This window comes from Pipistrellus hanaki (genome assembly GCF_964339955.1).
Source record: "Pipistrellus hanaki genome assembly, chromosome: 4".
NCBI lineage: Eukaryota > Metazoa > Chordata > Mammalia > Chiroptera > Vespertilionidae > Pipistrellus > Pipistrellus hanaki.
The window spans coordinates 85622889-85647646 of NC_140506.1; the positions used below are offsets into that span (position 1 = coordinate 85622889).

The window sequence follows — 24758 nt, forward strand, 5'->3', positions numbered from 1 at the left end:
GCTTAGGTTGGTGAGTTCTCTGCTTCACTGTCTTCCATAGGCTCCAATGAGTCATCTGCTGAGGGTGGGGTCTCATTTTAAAGCTCAACTGGGGAAGGATCTGATTCCAAGCTCACTCACTTTGTTGGCAGAAATCAGCTATTCCTGGGCTGTTTACTGAGGACCTCACTTCCTCACTGGTGTTGGCTAGAAGGCGATGTACAGTTCCTGACCACGTTGGCCTTTCTGACATGAAGCATATAAGCAAAGAAGGCAAACAGAGAATGTCAGCAGCAAGGTGGAAATGACAACTCATGTAATGTAATCACAGAAATGACATTTCATCACCTTTGCTGTGTTCCATTGATTATTGGTACAAGCAAGTCATGGGTACCGTCCACACTCACAAAGAAGGGGATTACACAAGGATGTGATTACCTGGAGGTGGGTACATTAGGGACCATCATTTTAAAAAAAAAATAACTTGTGCTCTTTGTGTCCTGCCTAGGAAATCTTGCCTAACTTAACACCACAAGGATTTCCTCTTACATTCACTTCTTGTTTTATAGCTTTGATTTTTACATGTAGGTATGTGATCCATGGAAAATTAATTTTTATATGTGCAAGGTAAGGATCCAAGTTTATTTTTGTTTTTGCATATGATGTTCAATTGAAGAATACAATGATAGTTGAAAACTTTACATGCAATATGATGACAATTCTAATAACAATGTCCTACATATTGTGAGTTCTCTGAGTGCTTTACTTGCATTATTTCATTTGCTTTTTATGATGACCAGATGAAGGAAAACTAGTTTAAGTCTTCTCAGTGCTATGCATCTGATGAGTTGAAACCCACCCTTGAACTAATCTGTAGTGAACCACCAGCTACTTTGTTAAGTTAACACAGAAAGATGTAGAGCAAGCATGTCAAATTCGCGGCTGTCAGGTCACATGTTTGACATGCTTGATATAGAGTATACTGCCATTTGTGTAAAAAAGAATGAGTTCACAGCCACGTATACACACACGTACAAAACCAAATTTGCTTGCACAAATTATCTTTATGTTTTTTAATTAAAAAAATATTTTTATTGATTTCTTAGAGGAAGGGAGGAGAGCGAGATAGAAACATAAATGATGAGAGAGAATCAATTGATTGGCTGCCTCCTGCACATCCCATCCTGGGGATCGAACCCACAACCCAGGGAATATGCCCCCTACCAGGAATGGAACTGTGATCTCCTGGTTCATAGGTTGACAATTAGCCACATTTTGGAATGATAAATAAATCGCTAAGTGTGGTTAGCTCTGGGGATGGGAACTGGTGAACCTGGTGACAGGGATCAGGAGAGGAAGAGAGACAGTGTGGTATTTTGTATCTTTGAATTTTTAAAACTTGTATATTTCTCAATTTGTGTCAACATTACCTACAAAAGGATTACTCAAAGTTAGAGGGGGAAAAAGAAAGAAAGGAAGAAATCCTGTTGATCTGCCCTCAAAACCTGCATTTTTATCTACCATCCTGGCTCTATTTATTCTTTTATTGCTTCCGTTCTCTTTGCCTCCACATTCCCACCTGTTCACTGGGAATGATAACAGCACCTGTTTTCTAGAATTGCTGTGAGGACTGAGACAATGCAGACAAACACTCAGAACAGGGCCCTGCGCCCAGAGAAAGCTTAGCAAATACTATTATCACTGTTCTGTTCCCAGAAAAATGGCTAGCAAGAAATGCACCTTTATTGTATTATATTCTTTATTATATTATACTTTATTATGTTGTCATGTTAATACATGTTGGTCGTTGTTTCTCTGGCTAAGGGATAACAGGCAAGATTTCTTTTTTTCCTTTTTTCCAAGATTAAAAAAAAGGGGGGGGTAACATACTACTTTAATGCTAAACATTTCAACTCCTTCCTAGCCCAGGCCCATCCCCTATCTCCCCCCCCCCCCCCCCCCCCCCCCCCGCCACCCGCCTCTGGGTTGTGTGTTCTCTGGAGGTTCTATTCAGACTTTAGGTAACAGACGAGAGCAGATAAGGCCAGGCTGTCTGCTCTGTGTCTAGACACCTGATGTCCCTCGGCTCTGGTGGTGAAATGAGGTACTTCTTAACACTGGAAAAATGTTTCTAAACTAAACCCAGAGCCAGGGAGAGTGGGAAGGAGGGAGGGAGGAAGGGAGGGTGGTTAATGCGCTTACATGAGTAGGTAATGATGCCCACTTTTCAGGCAGGCAGAGGAGTTGGGACATGGAGTTAATTGCCTGAATTTCTGAGGCTTCCAGTTAAGCTGCTATTTCTGTCTCGATGATCTGGAGCTACAGGGGAAGCTGACCTGGCGTGCTGGGGACATCCCTCACCCAGCTTCTGTCCCGCACATTGCATGCACAGGTGTCGCTCTGGGGAGGACTGGCAGGAAGTACAGCCGAGTGTCCCGCAGTTGATGCCTTAATCTCGGGTGCAATTTACTTTGGGGTCCCCACTTTGGAGACGCCTCCTATTGCTGGCCTGCTTTGGACTTCTTCCTATTGTCTTTTGTAGCAGAGTGAAGACCAGACCCTATTCCTTGGGCTCAGGTCAATCAAGGTTCAAATCCCTGCTCCTTTTCTGATTTTGCATAAGTTACTTTACTTTTCTAAGGCTCAGTTTCCTCATCTCTAACACAGGGGTAATAGTGAGTTTTTACTTTATTAGGATTTGTGCTGGGCAGAATGATGGCCCCCCGAAAGGTGTCCACATCCTAATCCCCCCAAACGTGTGACCTACGTTACTTCCCATGGCAAAAGGAACTTTGCAGAAGTGATTAAGAATCTGGAGATGGTGCCGAAATCGGTTTGGCTCAGTAGATAGAGTGTCTGTCTGCAGACTCAAGGGTCCCAGGTTCGATTCCGGTCAAGGGCATGTACATTGGTTGCGAGCACATCCCCAGGAGGGGGTGTGCAGGAGGCAGCTGATCAATGTTTCTCTCTCGTCGATGTTTCTAGCTCTCTATCCCTCTCCCTTCCTCTCTGTAAAAAAAATCAATAAAATATACTTTTTTAAAAAAGAATCTGGAGATGGGGAGGTTTCCATGGGTGTGCTCAGTGTGGTCACAGACAAGAGGGTCAGAGCGAGAAGGTATAGGACAGAAGCAGAAGTCGGTGGTGAGGGAAGATGCTACACTGACCGCTTTGAAGAGGGAGGAAGGGGCCATAGCCCCAAACGTGGGTGGCCCCTGGGAGCTGGAGAAGGCCAGGCAACATTGCCTCCTGATGCCTCCAGAATGAACGCAGCCCTGCCCACCCCTCACCTTAGCCCAGGGAAACGGACTTCAGACTCCTGACCCCCAGAACTCAAAGAGAATAAATATTTGTTGTGTTAAACCACTCAATTTGTGATAATTTGGCACAGTGGCCACAGGAAACTTACATAGAACTGCTATGTGTGCCATACCAGCATGGCCAAGGGTGAACAGAGGAGGGGCAGTGAAGGATTGAAGAAAAGACAGACAAGAAAATACAGCTGGGGCCTGGTGGATCTCCTGTGGTTGGATGAGGACACAAAAGACCCAGCCTGCAAGACAATGCTTTATATTATAGTTTGATTAGAACAAGGGTAGATTAACATGTATACAAATGTTCTTGTTTTGGCAACACTTGCTTTACCTCCCACACCCCATTAGCTACTTAGGAAGGAATTAGGGAGGGCTACAAGGTCAGGCTTAATTATGTTGGGAGAGCTCTGCCCTCCAGGCTGGGACTTGTTTGTGACCCTGCCCCAGGCCAGCCAAGGCTGGACCCTAGAGCTGCTCCCTACAGCTATGTAGATGAAATCTATGAGGTCTGAGGGAAGGAGTTGGAGTGGAGGCCAGAGCTAGGGGCTGTCTGAAGACGCTGGTACAGGAAGGCATAAGCTAGCACCCCGCCAAGGGCAGCTTTCACCAAATACTGTGATTTCAACCTGCTTCAGTGATTGCAAGGTGCTGCATTGTCTTGCATGGATTCCTTTCCTTGTCTGTGTCCCCAGGACACGGTGAAGTCCTCATCGGAGGAAGGGGAGCCTGAGCTACTCCTATAGTGCCCTTAGTGTCGGGTGCACAGTAACTGCTCAATAAGTTAGATCTTGTCAGGCTGAGCAGAGAAGCCCTCTGCCTGTCTTCAGAGAGGGCTCAAATCACGGCCCCTTTCTTTTCTATTTTATTTTCTATTTTATTTTATTTTATTTTATTTTATTTTATTTTATTTTATTTTATTTTATTTTATTTTATTTTATTTTATTTTATTTTATAGCAAAGGTGGAGATTTATTGAAGAACAAGTACAGACTCCCACGTAGGGAGGGGGAGAAGGGTCCCTGAGCTGACTCCCACATGGGGAGGGGGGAAAAGCTCCCCCTTTCTTTTCTGGGTCTCACTTTCCTCCTCTGTGAGATACCTGGGCTGATGCTGTGGTTTCTCTTTGCTCCACCGGCCTCTGGTCCCCTCCCCCAGACCCCGCTGAGCCATGGTGGGGAGAAGGACCCAATCTGTCTCTCATGGTCTCTTGTGCCAGGTCCTGGCTGGGGAAGGGGATGGCAGTGTTTCCAGCACCAGGCAGTCTCTCTGGAACATGGCCTCGGAGGTCTGGCTGGCTCTGGACCCAATCAGTGAATTTCCAGTGTGGCCTTTGCCTGCTCAGCTCAGAGGGCTGTGGGGAGCAGGCAGGAGGCTGGCTGGGCACGGCTGTGCCAGTTCTGACATTAGCAGTCTGGAGAGATGCTGTCTTCTTGGGAGTGGGTGGGAGGGAAGAGCGAGGGCAGATAGCTGCTATCTGTAGCCCTGCACACACCTAATTGTTCAGATGCATACCTGGGCCCTGGACACAGCCTGGAGCTGGGAGCTGGGTCTGGGTTGGAATGCCACATCTGTATCTAATTGGCTGTGTGACCTTGCTGAGCCAAAATTTGTCATGTTTTATAAAACAGAGACCCAGGCTAATAGCTGGAACTAGTGTTTACTGACTGTTTCTATGGGCTACCAGGTCATGGCTCACAATCCCAAGGTCAGGATCATGAAACTGACAGAGAAACTGAGGCTGAGAGGGGCTTTGGTCTTTGCCCGGGGTCCCACATTAGGAATGGCTGCAGGTGAGGTTTAAACCTGGGTAGCCTGCCTCCAGAGCCCATGTGCTGATCATAGACCCCGCAGCCTCTCCAAGACAAGCACCTCCCAGGAGGGCCGTGCTGATGAAGAGATGGTGGATGCCAGGGGGCCCGGCCCAGAGCAGGCGTCCGCTTTCAGTGAGCTGTGCTGCTGGGAGCACTGCCATCCTTGTCACTGCCACCTTCACCGTGTCACCATTTTTGTGATTCTTTCCTGAGCGCTTCCCTTTCTGTTATTCAAAAAGTGATCTCCTATTCCCCATGGAGGAAGCATAACAGGCCATTAACTTGGTCTAAACAAGCTTCCAAAGAACATGGAATCCATGAAAGAGGAAAATAAAAGAACAAAAGGATAGTTGAAGTACTAAGGAAGAAACCACTAAGAAATTGTTTAAAAAATAATAATAATATGAAGTGATATGAAAAAAGAGCAAAGTTTCAAAACAGCCGAAACCAGTTTAGCTCAGTGGATAGAGCGTCGATCTGCGGACTGAAGAGTCCTGGGTTCGATTCCGGTCAAGGGCATGTACCTTGGTTGTGGGCACATCCCCAGTGGGGAGTGTGCAGGAGGCAGCTGATCGATGTTTCTCTCTCATCGATGTTTCTAGCTCTCTATCCCTCTCATTTCCTCTCTGTGGAAAAAAAAAAAAAAAAAAAAAATATATATATATATATATATATATATATATATATATATATATATATAAAGTTTTAAAACATATAATGGAGAACTGTAATGTGTAAATATGTCTCTCTCTCTCTCCATATATATATATATATATAATATATGAGTCCCCTAGCACCATAAGAAATGCAAAAAATTCGTTAATAACTCATTCTCAAATTGCCCCCCTTCAAAATCAAATTGCACCCCCCCCACCATGTGGGGCCTGTTGGGAACCACTGAATGGTTCCACGTTGGGAACCACTGATCTACTGAGTTTGTGCAAACATCATCACAATCTGATTTTAGAACATTGGTTTCCCTGAAAGGTAACTTCAAGCCCGGTCACAGTCATTCCTCACACCCCCATGATGGTGACTTTTATGTGTCAGCTTGACAGGTTGTGGGGAGCCCAGATTGAGCATGACTTCCGGTGTGTCTGTGAGGGTGTTCCCAGATGAGACTAGCATTTGTTAAGAGGGAAGGTCTCAGGTTAAGTGCTCTTACCACAACATCCCACCCCACCCCACCCCCAACAACAGCAACAAAAGGAAACGAGGAAACTTTTTTTTCTCAATTGATTTTTTTACAGAGAGGAAGAGAGAGGGATAGAGAGTTAGAAACATGGATGAGAGAGAAACATGGATCAGCTGCCTTCTGCACACCCTTACTGGGGATGTGCCTGCAACCAAGGTACATGCCCTTGACCGGGATCAAACCTGGGACCCTTCAGTCTGCAGGCTGACGCTCTATCCACTGAGCCAAACCAGTTAGGGCACGAGGAAGCTTTGAAAGGTGATGAATATGTTTATGACCTCAATTGTGGTGATGGTAACACACGTGTGTACAAATGTCCAAACCCACCAAATTGTATACATGAATTTTGTGCAGTTTTTGGGGTCTATCCACTGTACCGATGATAAGGTTTGGGGAAATCATGCATATCTTTTTCATAGAATTGATGTGAAGATTCAAAAAGGAAACACACTCGATGTGCCAGCCACATTATAACAGCTCAGCAGGTAAGCTGACCCCAGGATAGATCCTTAGGAGAGGACTTTTACTCACCCCTTTTACAGACCAGCAGACTGAGGCTCCGGAGGTGAAGCAGGCAGGCCCAGCTCTTTCAGCAGGCTGGTGCTGCTGGAACCCAGATGTGCTGGCTCTGGTCCTCGCTCTTTCCCTCCACATTGCTCCTAAAAGCAGCTTCTCCCTGGCCAGGGAATTTTTTATTTTATTTTATATTTTATTGATTATTTTACAGAGAGAAAGGGAGAGGGATAGAGAGCTAGAAACATAGGGATGAGAGAGAAACATCAATCAGCTGCCTCCTGCACACGCCCCACTGGGGATGTGCCCGCAACCAAGGTACATGCCCTTGACCGGAATTGAACCTGGGACTTTTCAGTCCGCAGGCCGTTGCTCTATCCACTGAGCCAAACCGGTTTGGACTGGCTGGGGGATTTTTATTCCATCTTCAGAAGAGATTCCCTGAAATAGAGTGAGAGCAGCCCAGCCTTCGTCTCCTGGCATCGTGCGAGGTGTGTAACGGGAAAATGAAAGCGGTGGGTTAATTGGTCCTTTTTTCATTCCAAGATAATTATGCCATGCAGGGTATGGGGAGTGACAGCTGCTCCTCTGGAGGTCTCTAATGTACAGATGGAGACTTTGACCTCACATGGCTCTGCACGGGTCAGGCCTGCAGGATCCAATTGGCCGGTAGAACATCATGACCTCATAAGATTGAATAAACAGAGACCATCTCTCTCTCTAGAGCAGCAATCTTAATAACTGCACAGATATCCTGGCTATATGTCTGAAGCCCAGAGCTGCTTCCTTATGGGTCTGCCACTCAAAATAAGCTCGGTGCTTGGAAAAAAGAGGCTTTGGGGGCAGGATGTATTTATTAAATCAACAAATCTTCATTGCACATCTACTGCTACAATTAATAATTTACTTAAAAAATATAACCCGCACGAACCTAAACGCCAATGACATACAGTGGAGAGGACCTACACTATCGCTGTCTGCATCAATTCACAGAGCATTCAGCTGCAGCACAGGCAGACAAAGGTGGGGGCTTAAACAGATAGGGGTTCATTTTTATCTCCTCGCGAGAATTCTAGAGGCAGGCATTTCAAAGATGGGTCAGCTATTCAACGATGCTGTCAGACTCAGATTCTGCCTTTCTGGAAAGCATCACAAGGAGGGTTATTCTCATGGCTGCAATATGGCTGCTGTACCTCCAGATGTCACACCTATATTCCCAGGGGACCAAAAGCCTTCTTTTCCCAAGGCCTTGTCCTTTTTTCTTGGGAGCGCCCTTCCCAACCAACTCTGCTTACTACCTCATTGGTCAGAAGTGTGTCTTATGGTCACCACTGGCTGGAAGGCATCTGGACATGGAAGGGGGAGGTGCCTCAAAATGGTGTTGAATGAGCCACCATATGGTGTCTCCCATACTGCCTGAATGTCCACAGGGGCAAATAGCTTCATCATTAAATAATCATTCACTACTATGGAGACTCTCAGTGCTAAGACTGCATATGTCTTTGGTTGGGTTTCTTTCTTTCTTTTTTTTTTTCAGTGGATTTTTCCTTTCATTTTGTTGATGTGTTCTTTTGCTATGCAGAAGCTTTTATTATTATTATTTATTTTTTTAAAATATATTTTGTTGATTTTTTACAGAGAGGAAGGGAGAGAGATAGAGAGCTAGAAACGTCAATGAGAGAGAAACACCAACCAGCTGCCTCTTGCACACCCCCCACCGGGGATGTGCCCGCAACCAATGTACATGCCCTTGACCGGAATCGAACCTGGGACCTTTCAGTCCGCAGACCAATGCTCTACCACTGAGCCAAACCAGCTTCGGCTGGTTGGGTTTCTTTTGAAGTAGACCCTGAGATAAGGATTTGAAGAAAAGCAGTTTTATTTGGGGGTGAGCCTAGAACACAGTGGTACAGGAATGGGGGCTTGAGCTGGACAAGGGAAGGAAACCCATATGACATGTGCCACTGAGTGCATCACTGGGGTGGATAGCTGCAGCTCAGGCCACTGGGGACTCTGCGAGACAGAGGCAGCACACCACAGAGCTTTCCCCTTCCCTAAGGGGTGAGTTAGCAGGGGCTCTGTGTCCTCCAACTCCACTCCTCCTCAGCTGTTCCTGGGCGCCTTGTCCAATAACTCCAGCCTTCTCCTTGAGGAGAAAAGTCTATATGTGGAGAGTCACAGGCCTGTGTGAAAGGATGCTGAGGCATGAGCTGAAAAGTTGAGTGCCTGAGAGGTTAGGTGAGGCTTTAACCACACCTGAATCAGCATATTATAAGTGCCTTTAACCTAAGTTGGGGTGTTAGCTAAACCCTTCCAAATAAGTAGCTTAAAAGTTGAGACAAAAAAAAACAACCCACAACAAAGCACCACTATCACTAACACACCCACACCCACCCACCCACCCACCCACCCACCCACACACACACACACACACCATACACACACGTTGGGGTAAGAGTGTTCCAGGTAATAGGAACAGCATGTGTGAGGGCCCAGAGGCAGGAAAGAACCCCGCCTATTCAAGGCCTGGGTATGTGAGGCTATGAGGCAAGCAGGGCCTCAGGGTGCAGAATTGCACAAATCCAGTTCTCACTGATTTAAAAAATATTGTTTTTTTCATGATACTGATGCTTCACATTGAAAGGTAACATTTCTTCTTGATATCTTGACATCTTCCCTCCGTTCTGCCCTGCCCTCCTCTTACTTTAAAAATATTTCCTCTTTTTATTATTCAAATGCACTCCCCACCCTGCACTTTAAAAATAGTTTAAGTATATTTTTATTGAATTCAGAGAGGAAGAGAGAGAGAGAGAGAGAGAGAGAGAGAGAGAGAGAGAGAGAGAGAGAAACATCAGTGAGGAAAGAGAATAATTGATTGGCTGCTTTCTACATGTCCCTACTGAGCATATACCCTGACCAAGAATCAAACTGTGACATCCTGGTTCATAGGTCAACACTCAACCACTGAGCAACACCAACTTGGCCCACTCTGCACTTCTGAAAGACTTTCCCCCTTTTTTTTTTTTCCACAACCAACTGATGCTATTATTTTTAATTAATGAATTAATTATTTATTTATTTTAAAATATTTTAACTACGTTTATTGGGGTGACATTGGTTAATAAAATACTTCAGGTTTCAGATATACAATTCTATAACACACCATCTGTATACTGTGTTGTGTTTTCACCGCTCATAGTCAAGTCTCCTTCCATATTTTAATAATAACACCTGGGGTTGGTAGGCATGAGCACCCCCACTTTACAATTGAGGAAACTGAGGCTCAGAGAAGGGAGGCAACTTCCCTGGGCTTACCCAGCCTGTAAGATTCTGGTTCCAGACTCAAAAGCAGCCTGTACAATCCCTGCTGAACGTTGTTCTACGCAACACTAGTCCCCTGTAGGGTGCCCGGCATGGCTTCTATCGGAAACGCTGTGGCTTGTTTGGATTCTGCCTCAGGGGCTCAGGTTTTCTCCTGCCTCTCCTGGTTGAGCCACTATACCATCTGATGTTTGATGTGCTCCACTTCTCCACAGACTCATTGGAAAACATTATACTTTCTGTTCTTTTTAGAGTGGCTGCACACGATTAAGGTAGATTATATCTCTTTATATACGTGAGGAAAGTGGGATCCAGGGAAGGGACGTGTGTCTGAGGGTGGAGGAGTATCTGCTGTTTTTGTTTACCATGGCACCTTCTCATTCTGCTAATGACAGCTTTGTTTTCCTTTGATGAGCCAGCTAGGTTGTCCTGACAAAATACAGGGCACTCCATTAAATTTGAACTTCATATTCAACAACAATAATAACAAGAAAGTAAAACATTTTTAGTATATCTCAAATTCAAATTTAACTGGATATCTTGAATTTTGGCAGCCATAACACCTCTTAGCTTAAAGGATTAAGGTGGGGCTGAGCTGCAGGAGTGGGCAGGTGACCAAGGAATGGGCAGGTGACCCAATCTTGGCTGATCGTTGTATTCGATCCCTCTGAGTCACAGAGATTTGTTAAGAGATGGGACTATGATCCAAGACAGTCAAACGAGCTTCAGTTCTTGAAATCTGGCTAATACCATCCAAGAAGAGATTCCTTTCTTTTGTTGGAGTTGTTGAGCTGTGAAAGGTAGGCCCTGGGGTCCAACAAACGAGATTCTGCTTGAAGAATAAAGCCAAGAGAGGGGAAAGCAACTGAGAGATGGAGAGAGAGAGAGAGTGAGAGCGTACAGAGGGAGATTACAGAGGGAGATACTAACCTTAAAGACATATTTGGGTATCCTGGGATCAGCCCCATTGAATTTTACCTTCATCTAGATTCCCTAATGTTGATAGAACAGCTGAGGACTGTTCTGAAGGTGGTGCAATTAAAGATATCAGCCAGAGTGTGACGGAGTTGAAAGCAAAGCCTTCAGTAGTGATGATTATGGGAAAGATCCACTTAGTCAAGGTGGTGGCTGAAGGGGTGATGGAGTAGAATGCTGTGCAGATTCAAGGGGAGGATGTTGTTTTCACTGGTGAGAGCTCTGTCCAGGGTGCTACTGATGCTGCTGATAATGAAGATGGGGATGTGTTAATGAGGATTAAATGATGGTAAAGGAGAATAAAGTAACTAGGAAAATAATAATTCTCAACTCCAGCCTAGAACCAAGTCCTATCAATTCTACCTCCCTTCCCCAATTGAAAATATCTGTTCACTTCACTTCCTTTCACTGCTGGTACTGTCCTATCCTAAGCCACCAGTGTCTCTTGCTGTCTCTACTGCAATGTCCTGCTTGCTTCCCTTCCTGTCTCCCTATAGTCTATGCCAGTGTGAAGACAGATTTTTACAAATGTAAATTAGAACATTCAACTTCTCTGCTCAAAGCCATTCAAGTGACTTAGACTAGAACTCAAACTTTTGATTATAACCTCAAGCCCTGTATGACTTGGTCCCAACCTGTACCCCATTCCCCATAATGTAAATTCTCTCCACTTGCTCTTCTATAACTATTATTCTGATTATTCTTCTTTCAGTTACTCTCAAGTGTTCTAAACCCTTCACATAAGCACGCCTCTAAACATGAAATGTCTTTGCATCTTGCATTCCTCAGCATTAGAGTTACTTTCTGGATTCTGAATCTAAATGATACTCCCCATATATCACTTTCTGTCATAGCTCCCTGTTCTAAGCATAATGATTCTTTCTCCAATTCATCAACTTTTTGGTCTTGGCACAATGTTTTCTTTTTAAATATATTTTTATTGGTTTCAGAGAGGAAGGGAGAGGGAGAGAGATAGAAACATCAATGATGAGAGAATCATTGATCAGCTGCCTTCTGCACAGCCCCTACTGGGAATCAGCCCTCAACCCAGGCATGTGCTGGTTCAGAGGTCGATGCTCAATCACTGAGCCATGCCAGCCAGGTGGCACAATGTTTTCTTAAGAATGTGTTGCAGGAGTGCCAAGACTTTGACCTTGTGGTCATAAGGATACCCTCCAGGGGCTTTGGAAACTGCCTGAGTCTGGTTTTCTAAAGATTTTAAAAGCCTTTTCCAGTGCCCTAGCTGGTTTGGCTCAGTATATAGAGCACCAGGTTCCTGGGTTTGATTCCAGTCAAGGGCACATGCCCAGCTTGCAGGCTCAATTCCCAGTAGGGAGTGCACAGTAGGGAGTGATGATTGTAGTGGGTGATAGTAGTGATGGTGTTGATGGTGGTGATGATGATGGTGATAGTGGTAGTGATGGTAGTGGTGATGATAGTGGTGATGATGATGGTGATGGTAATGGTGATGGTAGTGATGGTGGTGGTGATGGTAGTGATGATGGTGGTGGTGGTGGTGATGGTGGTGATGGTAATGGTGATTGTGGTGGTGACAGTGCTGATGGTGGCTGTGATCATCTATACTAATCATAGAGAAATATGCAAATTATTTATTACAGCATCATGCCACCACCTGATCAGCAGGTTATATCCCTGCCCTCTGCTCAGGCAGCTGCAAGACTGTGGATAGGATAGGATATGATAGGAGGGGATAAGAAAGGAGAGGGAGAGGAAGGCAGGCCTGCATGCAGACAGGCCCAGAGGAGAAACAGAAATATAGAAAGGGAACAACAACAACAAAAAAGACGCAGGAATGGAAAAGGGAAGGAAACTCGGGGCTGCACACGGGAGGGGGTGGCAACCAATGGGGGGAGATCTATGGGGGTGGAAGGAGCAGACACGGGAAGAGGATGGTGACCCTTGGCACTGGCCATTGGTGAGGAGGCATCCACAGATCCAGGACAGAGTGATGGACCGTTCGAGGCCTTCTGGGTGGAGGTGCTCCTGCTTTGTGGTAGCAGCAGTGCCCGGTCCGCACGGGCCTCGGACACCCTCGCTGGGCCAGGCGTCCTGGGCAGGGAATGGAAGCAGGACAGCGGCAGGGAGGCTGGGGAAGGGGGGCAGCAAACATCTGGCTGGGTCTGATCCCTGGGCTGGGGGTTAATGCTCCCCGCCCTGAATAGAAGCTTTAAGAAGGGAGCGAGGGAGGGAAGAACTTCATAAAGGAGTCAGTAGAGAGCAGAGTTAAAGAAGGAAAGTGGATGTGTGAGTGAACTGTAGGAGCTGTAATGACAATCAAGTATAGTTGTGTACTGGGCACAGATTTTAAAAGTAGGAGTCAGAAAAGAAAAAAAAATGATAGTGAATAATTAGGCAGGTAGATAGAAATTAAAACAGTGGAAGTAAGTAGAGAAGAATGCATGGGAAAGGCAGGAAGAGAGAGAAAGAGGGAGGAAAGAAAAGTTTTAAAGGGGAGCTGGTAGAGCTTAAAAGAAGAATGGGAAGAAGGAAGAAATGGGGCAGGGAGCAAAGCAGGTTTGAGGGAGGAAGTGAAGAAAAAAACTTAAGGTGGGAAGGAAGGAAAAGGGGAGGGAGGGCAGGGTAAAGATAAAGGAAAGAAGGAATGTGGGGAGGAAGAGAAGGGAGGAGAAAGATGAGAAGAAGGATGATGGAACAGACGTAGAAAATAAGGAGGAAAGAAAAGTTTATAAATGATGAGTCAGTAGGAAAAAGAGTTACATAAAGGAGAAAGAAAAATTGTGTGAGAGGGAGAAGCCAATAAGAAAGAAAAATACAATTGTGTGTGAAGGGGATAAGATTACAAAAACAACAACAACACAAAAACAAAAACAAACAACCTTAATAGGGCCAACCAAGCTGGCAGGGGAGGGCAGTTAGGGGTCACCAGGCAGGCAGGCAGGCAGGCAGGTGAGCAGTTAGGAGCCAGAGGTCCCAGATTGTGAGAGGGATGTCCAACTGACAGTTTAGGCCCAATCCCACAATTAGACATCCCCTGAGGACTCCCCAATTGGAGAGGGTGCAGGTCAGGCTGAGGACACCCCCCCCCCCCACCCTGTGCACAAATTTTGTGCGCTGGGCCTCTAGTGATGAATAAAGACCTTGGTGGGAGAAACAACAGATTGGAATCCCCTGGCCTAGTTCAGTGGTCAGCAAACTGAGGCTCGTGAGCCACATGCAGTTCTTTGGACCCTTGAGTGTGGCTCTTGCACAAAATACCACGTGCAGGTGTGCACATACAGTGCTACTGAAACTTCATGGCCCATGCGCAGAAGTCAGTTTTCGGCTCTCAAAAGAAATTTCAATTGTTGTACTGTTGACATTTGGGTCTGTCGACTAATGAGTTTGCCGACCACTGGGCTAGACCATTGCTTTAACGAACTTTTAAGGGAACAAAGCATCTGCCTTTTTCTCCTGTAGCCAGCCTAGAAAAATCAACTGAAGGTAGGCTGAACGGAGAGAGGCTACTGAAGAATATCCTTAAGCCTGGGGTCTGTGAGGCCCACAGCGCCCCTTCTTCTTACTCCCCCAGTTTGTGGAAGGCCACCTTCTCTCCCCTACAGTGCCAGACACCCCATGCAGAGAAGGAGGGGGTGCACCATGGGGCGGGAGCAGGAGCTGTGGAAGGGCGGGCCAGGGAGGACTCCTGACACACTGGGAGGGAGGAGGGGGCTTTGAGGAGGAGGTGCAGGGAGAGTCAGGAAGGCTGGGGTGGAAAGGGAGGGCAGGGCAGAGTGGGCAACGCCTTGGGGTTCTCGGAGAGTGAGGTGGGTGGCTGGAGAGAGAAGGGTGGGGAAGAAGAAGCGAGGAGAGGGGTAAGAGGGTGCGCTTGGGCTGGGTGGGCGTGTGGTCTGAGGGAGCAGGGGCCACTCTGAGGGGTGGAGCCAGGGACTGGAGGAAGGCTCAGGGTCCAGGGCTGGGGTTCCAGACCCCAGCTGGGCGGCGCGGGCAGCGGACCCGGAGCTGGGCCATGCGGGTGCCCCTGGCGGCGCTGGCGGGGGTGGCGGCGCTGGCCGGGGCGCTGAGCTTCGCGCTGCTGGCGGCGGCCATCGGCACTGACTTCTGGTACATCATCGACACCCGGCGGCTGGAGCGCGGCGCCCTGGGGGTGCGGGGCGGCGCGGGGGGCGCCAACCGCAGCCAGCCGGAGCCCCTGAGCTCGCACTCCGGCCTCTGGCGGACCTGCCGGGGTAAGGCGCCGGGACCTGTTGCTGGGCGCGCCCGCACCCCTCCGCTGAGCCGTCTGTCCGGGGGCGGGTGGGCGGGAGGCAGGGAGCATCCCTCTGGGACCTACTCTGCACACACGCCCCCGGTGGGGCATCTGAGGGTGGGGGTTGGGATGGGGGTGGGGGTGGGGGGCGGGTTTGGGGGCACCTGCGGGCCGGGGCCCCAACTCCAGGGCGCCGGGCCACTGCTGACTCTGCCCCCTCCAGTCCAGAGCCCGTGCGCGCCGCTGATGAACCCCTTCTGGCAGGAGAACGTGACGGTCAGCGACTCCAGCCGGCAACTTCTAGGTGAGTCCGGGAAGGGGGTTTGGAGGGAGAGCCCGGGGCTGGCCACCAGTTTGGGAGCCCGTCTCCCACAGGCCGGTGGAGGGGCGGGAGGAGGGAGTAAGTAGGGCTCTCTGGCTCCACCTGTGCGGTCTAGGATTCTTTCCACAAACGTTGCCTACAGGCTTTCTAAGCTCCGGGCAGGGTGCTGAGGAGGGAGACCCAGGCCTGCCTGCCCTCCAGGAGCGGGCAGACCCACTGGGGAGAAAGATGTGGGAATTCGCAGTTGTATTTTATTTTATTTTACTTTATTTTTAAAGATATTTTATTGATTTTATATAGAGAGGAAGGGAGAAGGATAGAGAGTTAGAAATATCAATGAGAGAGAAACATCAATCAGCTGCCTCCTGCACACCCCCCCACTGGGGATGTGCCCGAAACGAAGGTACATGCACTTGATCAGAATTGAACCCGGGACCCTTCAGTTTGAAGGCTGATGCTCTATCCACTGAGCCAAACTGGTTTCGGACGCAATTGCATTGTAGAGTGACTGCAGCATGAGGGAGGGTGGATGATCCATGGAGACACCCTATACCAGCTGGAGAGCTGAATGGCGAAAAGAGAGCAGGCCTTAGCCTGTAGACCACCAGGCACATGACCCATGCCAGCCTTATTTGTGTCCTCACTGTTGAAGATACAGAAGCGAGGGAGAGAGGTGAGGAGTTGAGGAGGAGTTGCTTGGCTGTAGCCGGATGGAATAAATGTTTGCTGAATGATTCAGGGAAGGCAATTCGGAGGCAGAAAGCAGCCCTCTCCCTCCAAGGGGCCATGGTGTCTGTCTTGGTCAAGGCTGATTTCCCACATAACTAAGAGACCAGGTACTTATAACAAGGGACACGGCCACCCCTATCATAGATAAAGGCCCAACTCTTATCAGTGGCCCCCACAGTGCCTGGAACGTAGTGAAGGTGTAAGGATGAAATGCAAGAAAGCAAACGGGGGCCGAAAGAACACTTGTGGAGTGAGGGAGATGAGCGTAATAGTTCATTTCACCGAGGCTTGTAGTGGGCTACACGTAGCCAAATGCTTTCCATCTGTGTCGTCATTTAATCCCATCACCTCCATTTCCATCTTCATTTTTTCCAGCAAGGAAACTGAGGCCCACAGAGGTGCCGGAGAAAGAATCTGATGAGGCCATGAGGACTGAGTTCCATAGACCTTGCAAAATGTGGGCCGTTTCTGATAGACTTACTGAGGCTTGTCTCTCACCTGACCCGCCAGGGCTGCCAGAGTCCCTTTCCAATTCCATGCTACTCTTTGCTCTTTTCTTCCTAACAATGGACTATGCTGGCCTTGGGCCAGTTCTGAGAATATGCCAAGTTTCCTCCGGCCACGGGGACTTGGCACATGCCATACCCTCTACCGGGAGTCTCTGTCTGTTCCTACTTGCCAGCTTGACTTGGTCAAGCTTCTATTCCTAATATAGGTTGTGTGACCTTTTGGGGGTTACAATCTGATGCCCTCATTAGACTGTAAGCTCCATGAAGGTGGGGACCATGCATGTCTTGCCACTGCTGAATCCCCAATATTTAGCACAGAGGTTGGCATAGAGTAGGCCATGAAACAAGGTTTTCTGAGAGTGAATGCAGACTAAATGTTAGAGGTGGAACTCAGTATATATTTGTTGAATGAATGAGTAAATGAATGAACCAGAACTATTTCTCTGTAGTCCAGTGGCTTGCTAGGAAATATTGAATAACTGGCTCTCGGGGAGAGGGGAGTCTTGATTTATAGCATTTGCCAATTTCTGTGGTGTAAATATTTCCAGTGTGGTCAATTTCAAACTATCAACATCATGTTGACTGGCTCATCCCTAAACTGTAATAGTTGATTCTTGTGAGCTGATATGACTCACTTCCAGCACACTACTGCACTGAAGGAGACATCCTCCAGGGAATATGTGAGAGGTTGGCAAACGATGGAGGTGCCAAGGACTCTGTCCTCAGCCCCAAGCTGGACCAGGGGGAACTTTTGGGTGTTCCTGGAGCATTGTTTCAAGAATAATCAAGAGTTCCTGCCCTTGAAGTAAGGGAGATGGGGCTCAAATCCCAGCTCAGGCCCTTACCAGGACCCTCTGTAAACCGGGGATAGGTGTCTTAACCTCTCTCTGAGCTTCTGTTTCCACATCTATCAAAATGAGATGTCCAAACCATTAGGGGGTCTAGTCAGGCTCCCACAAACTAACTGGGAGAAAAAAATATAACTTTACCTTGCACCTCACATAGGGCCTGGTTACTGTGGGATGGTTATGCTGCGTGAAAGAATGATTTCATATAAAAGTGCTAGGCACACAATAAGTTCTCAATAAAGGCAAGGCCTCTTGACCATTCCTCCAGCCTCTTGATGAGTGGCTTCATCTATGGAGTGCTGATCCTTCACTGGCCTGGGTGCTGGCATTCTGCCTACTTATCACATCTATGGGTAAATTGGGTGGCACTGGTCTGGCTTTTTTTTTTTTTTTTTTTTTTTTTTTGTGAAACTTGATGATGGAACACCCCTGTGTGCTCCAGGACTTTAAGAAACAGGCAAAACTCAAACCCAGAGTCTGTTCTGTTCACCCTCTGACCTAGGTCTAACCCCCAGCTTCACTGTCAACGAGGTATGTGGCCTGGTTGAGCTTCTATACCTCTCCCAGGGAAAATGAGCATCCCTGCCATCTCTTTTCATAAGGATATGCAGGGATGAGATGGGAGAGTGTTTTTAAAGAGCCGTAGGCACTGCTTGGCCCTGTAAGTGCCCCTTAAGTGGTAGCTGCTATTATTACCATTGTGTCACCCATGGAAGAGAGCAGGGTGCCCCTTCAGGCCGTGTGCTTGCTGTAGATCACCCCTGGAGAGAGCTTTTCCCAGAATCTTTTTACCCCCAGAACTGATTTTGAATCTTGTCCAAGATCTTTGGTTATGTGAAGATATTCTAGTTCTTTAAGGACCCTCTGAGAGGCCATGAAGGAGAGGGGCCAGTTGTCAAGGCAGCATGTTTTCTGGGTCAGCTTCCTGGCCAAGCTCTAGTCGGGGAGCATGGGAAGAAGCCTGGATTTGTCCCCAAGCAGGCAGGGCCTGGAATAATTTTTGGTGAAGAGAGGTCATCCAATTCAGCACAGTGGAGGTAAAAGAGCCACAGTCTTGTTGTATCAGCTGGGAGTCTTTTGATGGCAAGTGACAGAAACTCAACTCGTACTTGTTTAAACTTGCTTCCTGGTCCAAGAAACTGGAAAGCTCCAGCCTTCTGGCACCCAGAGAACTCAACTCAGTTTCTTTCTTTTCCTATCTGGGTTTTGCTTCTGTTTGGGTTCTGTTTTCAAACCCTCTCCAGTCTTAGCAACCCAAGCGGAAGGAGACTTTCTTAAATAATTCTGCAAAACCTTCAGGTAGGCTTCTCATTGGACCAGACGAGATCACATGCCCAGGCCTGAGCCAATCACTATGGTGGAGGGGATGGGTTGTGCTAACTGGCCCTGAGTTACCTGCTACTTGTCAGGAGGGATAGGGTCAGCCCTATCATAGATAAAGGCCCACCTCTTATCAGCTGTGTGACTTCTGGCCAGTCACCTGCTTCCTTAAATAGGCTGCTTTGGGATGAAATGAGGTCACAGAAGCAAAGCACCCAGTTTAGAGGGCACTGCTCACAGCAGGAACACAATTAACATCTCCCCCTCCTCTCAGTCATATTGCTTCCCTTAGCCTCAGGCTTTTCATCTGTAAAATGGAGCTTTCATGCAATCCCAAGAGGCAGGTACCATTGTTCTTATCTTCACATTTCAAACTAGGAAAGCAAAGCACAGAGAGGTTAGGTAAATTACCAAAGTTTGCACAGTAACTGGAAGACTTGAGATTTGAACCCAGGCAGTTTCTACCCTTTTAGAGTGATGGCACACCAGGTATAATTTCAGTATCACATGAGTGTACTAAGACCGGAGGCTACGTCAGTCCAGAGGAGGAGCTCCTGGCCTTTCTTGGGTTTGGAGCCCTACTGTGCACTCTGCCTCCTCCAGACAGGCATCCAGAGACAAGGAGGAGTAGCTGGTGCAGGGGTGTGAGGCAGGACAGAGCTGAGCATGTTCCAGACACACCTGGAATTGGCTCTTAGGTGCGCCTCACTCTGATGTTTCTTGAGGAAAGGCATGTGCCTGCTGTCTTTAAGAGTAGATCTGTGACTTAGCCAACCATCTGGGGCTCCCTGATCTCGCGAGCCCCAATTTCCCACCCAGCGGTTCTTTGAACAGTGTGAGCATGGAGCAGTCACAAGCACAGCTTTCCGTAGCTTCTTTCTGGAGTTGCTTTATTTTTCCTTGTATCAAAGCACTTTTTTTTTTGTTTGATTATTTATTTTTGCATTCCACATATATGTGAAATCATTCGTTATTTGTCTATCTCTGGCTGATTTGGTTCACTCATCCAATACCCTCTGGGTCCATCCATGCCTTTTCAGAAGGCAAGATTTCATTCTTTTTTATGGCTGAGTCATTTCCATTGTGTATATGCATCATCTCTTCTTTATCTATTTGTCTATCAGTGGACACTTAGGATGCTTTCATGTCTTGGTTATAACTAATAATTCTGCAATAAACATGGGAGTTCATATACTTTTTCTGAGCTAATATTTTATATTTCTTTGGATAAATACCCAGAAGTGGAATTGCTGGGTCATATGGTAGTTATATTTTTAATTTTAAAATAATATATTTTATTGATTTTTTACAGAGAGGAAGGGAGAGGGATAGAGAGTCAGAAACATCTATGAGAGAGAAACATCAATCAGTTGCCTCTTGTTTACCCCCCACTGGGGATGTGCCCCCAACCAAGGTACATGCCCTTGACCGGAATCGAACCCAAGACCTTTCAGTCTGGAGGCAGATGCTCTATCCACTGAGCCAAACCGGTTTCGGCTATATTTTTAATATTTTAAAGGAACTTGCACACTGCTTTCCACAGTCGCTGCTCCAATTTACAACCTTCCCAACAGTGTGTGAAAGTTCCCTTTTCTTCACATCTTAACTAACACTTGTTGTTTGTTGATGATAGCCATTCTGACAGGTGTGAGGTGCGGTCTCATTATGGTTTGAATGTGCATTTTTCCTGATTATTAGTGATATTGGGCATTATTCATGTGTCTGTTGGCCAGCTGAATGTCCTCCTTGGAGAAGTGTCTATTCAGGCACTTTGCCCATTAAAAAACAAAACTGGATTGTTTGTTTTTTGGTGTTAAGTTGTATGCACTCTTTATATACCGTGTTTCCCTGAAAATAAGACATCCTCCGAAAATAAGACCTACTTACAGGTTTCCTTCTGAGTGAAATATAAGGCATCCCCCGAAAATAAGGCCCCTCTAGGCTAAACATGAGAGATTTGGTCCACTGATTCTGAAAGAAATGGAGTCACAAGAAATTCACCAGGAAATTTAGGAATTGGATTGTTATGATGATGTTCCAGAAGATGATGACATGATTGTCATTGAATAAATGAGTAAATTCTTGATACTATAGGATTCACAGTTTGTCTGGTTTGTGTTGACAACTACCGTACTACCGTACCATATACAGGTAATAAATTTCCTTTATTTTCATTTAACAATAAATGTGTACAATATTCTTCTTCATGGAAAAATAAGACATCCCCTGAAAATAAGATCTAGCACATCTTTGGGAGCAAAATTAATATAAAAATTAATATAATGTCTTATTTTCGGGGAAACAGGGTAATTTGGATATTAACCTTTTATCAGATGTATCATTTGCAAATATCTTCTCTCACTCAGGTGGTTGTCTAGCAACAAAGCCTTTTTGAGTCAAAAAGATTCTTTCCCTGGGGGCACATTTGCCCTTGATGAAGCCACGGCCTGCCAACATTATTATTCATTTTACAGAGTGACCTCAGCTGTCACCTGCTGCGTCCCCACTGTAAACTATAAGGGATTGGAAGGTGTCACCCCCCAAGTCAGGTCCTCGTACCTGGGGATGGGACATTATTTGGAAAACAATGCCTTTGCAGATGCAATTAAGCGATGCATCTTGAGAAGAGATCATCCTGAGTTGAATCGGTGGGCTCTCAGACCTAGACCAAGTGCTCTGATAGGAAAAGGAGAATCGGAGGAGAGCAAAGAAGGCCGAATGGAGATGGAGGTAGATGTTGGCATGAGGCTATTCCAAGCCAAGGACTGTCAGAAGTGGCCAGCCACCGCTGGGAGCTGGAGAAGCGGGGAAGAGTTTTCCCCTGGAGCTTCTGAGGAACCGTGGCTGGGCTGACACCCCGATTTTGCACATGAGGCCACCAGAGCACGAGGGAAGAAAGACCTGCTGTGTTTAAGATGCTTGGTTGGTAGTGATTTGTCCCAGCAGCCCAAGGAAACGAATGCCAAACAAATAGGACCCCTGTATCCAAAGAGGTGCCTCCCTCACTGCCTCCTCCCCCCCATTCATCATCATCCCTATTTCCTCTGGACACGTCCAGGTCTTTGATTGCCTCCCGTTTCCTCGCTGGTCCTGGGCTCTGGGCAGAGCTCACCCCTTCTCAGAGCTCGAAGCATTAGTTTCTGAAAGCTATGTGGCTGGCGAGGGGCAGGTATGCAGAGAGGACAGCATTCCTGCTCCGAGACTGCGGGGAAAATTCAGAAATAACGAAGACGAGGGCCCATGAAAAAAAATGAAAGACACTAAGCTAAATTTCAGCAGGGGCTCTTGCAACTCTCCGGTGGAGGGGGGAGGGGGCTGTTCTTCCCGGGCTTTTAATTGAATGCGTACATCAAGTCAGCTGGAGGAGCATCTGGGGACCCTGCGCGCGGGCGCCGGAGGAGGCGGCTCTGGGAAACCTCATTAATTTCTAAATGAGAAATGATTTTATTTCTCACCCGGCGTCTGGAGGCACGGCCGGCCGGTGCCGGGCCGCAGGACCAGGTTTCACACCAGCTGCTGTGCTTCTTGCCCTCGATTTTCCTTAAGAAAGGGAGAAAGGAGGGAGGGACACAGGGAGGGAGGCCACAGGTCTTCTCCCCGAATCACATTTTCTCCCTTGACAGCCTGGGGTGGGGGGAGGGGGGAAGGGAGGAGGGTAAGAGAGGGGAAAGGGGGGAGAGGGGCCGGTGCATAGAGATCAGTCTCCTTTTCCTGCCTCACCAAGGGTGGCAGCATTTAGCGAGTGAAGACAAGGTGACGTGGTCACAGTGGAGGTCACACTGAATTGTTCGCCATCATCACTGCAGGCTGAGGGTTTAGTGAGGACTTAGTCTACGGGACGCGGACTGAATGCCTTATGCGTCCCCACTGCCATGTAGCATCACCTCCATCTCAACGCTGCGGAGACTGGTCTCTGAGGGATGAGTGACAGGCCAAGGCCCAGGTCACAGCCTGACCTCAAACGCTGACCTCCTGGCCCTGAAAGCCATGCATTTAGCCACAGTGAGGCCATCTCACAAGCTTCCTTGGTTTCTTAGAAACCGCCTCCCAGCCACAGGCCTCCTAGGAACCCAGACAGGTGCCCGAGGGCCTTTGCTCTCTCACCTTGCCCAGCCTTTCCTCTCACTCTATACTGGCCTTTCCCCTCTCTCTATACTGGCCCTTCCTCTAGCTCCATACGGGCCAGGAACATATGACCTGCCCAATCCGAGGGCGGATTTGTGTGGCCTCCTTCATGCTGGGAAGGAGGAAACAGCGGGATGGTTAGTGATGTCAATGAAAAACGCCCAGTTTGTCTCAGCACAGTCACGTCTCAGCACACGATGCATGACCAGCTGCTTTTCTATTTACTTCTTCTTGACGGAATTGGGTGTGGTGTAGCATGGTTGCAAATAAAGGAGGCAACATTAAAAAACCCTCCAATACTTAAAGATATATTTTTCCTCTTTAGTCTCTGTCACCTCTCTTTCATCTCTATCTTTCTCCCCCTCTAACACACACACACACACACACACACACACACACACACACACCAGAGGCACAGGTACATCCTAAGCACACTGTAAAAAACCACACACACTGCCATAGTTGTATTGTTTTAGCTCTTAAGTAATTAGATCCACAAATGCCTGTTGAACACTCACCTTATCTTAAGAGCCCGACTAGAAACGCAGGGACACCATTGCACAGAAGGATACATGATCTGGCTCATCAAGAAACTCACAGCTCAGCAGGCGAGACAGAAAAGTGACTAAGATGCCTCGACACCAGGGAGCAAAAGCCAGGACTGAGAGGGGGAGCTGAGGGCCCAGAGAGGGGTGTGGTGCAGGGACTGGCTTCCGGAAGGACTGCTGCTCCACTGGCCCGGAGGGGAGAGGACAGGGTTTGTGGTCACGCCTAGCTGGCTGCCAAAAAGATTTAAAGAGATCGGTTCCTAGCTCCCTGCAAATGACCAAGACCTATTTGGTGAATGAATGCCTGGTGAACAAGAACTTTGCGAATGCTTCCTTTCTGCTTTGGCTGCCAGGAAGTTCAGAGCCAAAGTGGAGATCGTGAAAACCTAGAGGCCCTCCAGCCGTCTCCCCACCCCACCCCCATCACCATGGGTCTTGGCTTCCATGTAATTCATTCTCTTCTACTTTCTGTTGTGGGGTCGAACCCTGGAGTCAAAATAAGACCACTGGAGGCTGCCAATTGATTAAAAAGAACAGGCAAGGATTTATTGGACTGGCCAGGAAGGCCGTGAGAGCACCCCCGCAGGTGGAGTCCACACTCATGACCACACCATCCCAGGTGTAGGCAGTCCTTTTGAAGGTCTAAACCACAAAGATATTTCTTTGTTTTAAATTTTAAATTCTAAATTCTAAAGGCTGGGAACAGCCTGCAGGGTCGTTCCCAGCCACATTCCGCTCGACATTGGAATGTGGCCCTATCTTGTGATAGCGGATAGTACAGAAGCAGAACTGAGCCAAGCTAATCTCTAAAGATTACCTGCAGTTTCAACTCCCGGAGCTACTGAGTCAGTGGGAATCAATCTCCTGTGGTCCTGGTCCACAGGCACAGGAAAGTTACCTTTGTGAGTTTCCAGGTCTCAATCTGGAAGCTGAGGTAACTACCCTATTGTTTAAGCAAGTAAGCGAGTGCCGAAGCCAGAATAGCAGGGTTAAAATTCAAACAGCAGTTTTTACCTAAGTAT

The 24758-nt window shown here is 47.4% G+C and overlaps 1 protein-coding gene across 3 annotated transcripts in view; it reads left to right on the top strand.

Annotated features, from left to right (window-relative positions):
• Positions 1 to 231: 231 nt before the first annotated feature.
• Positions 232 to 24758, top strand: part of TMEM114 (transmembrane protein 114) — a gene marked incomplete at its 5' end in the record, with an annotated part of 28754 nt that continues 4227 nt past the window's right edge. For 2 of the 3 annotated variants that reach the window (XM_084881172.1, XM_084881173.1), the window contains 2 exons: positions 15096 to 15315; positions 15559 to 15639. In XM_084881172.1, the coding sequence (XP_084737298.1) occupies positions 15096 to 15315; positions 15559 to 15639 (301 nt within the window). Of the gene's footprint in view, positions 424 to 15095; positions 15316 to 15558; positions 15640 to 24758 lie in introns of those variants that run through there. The other variant, XM_084881174.1, reaches the window with a different exon arrangement.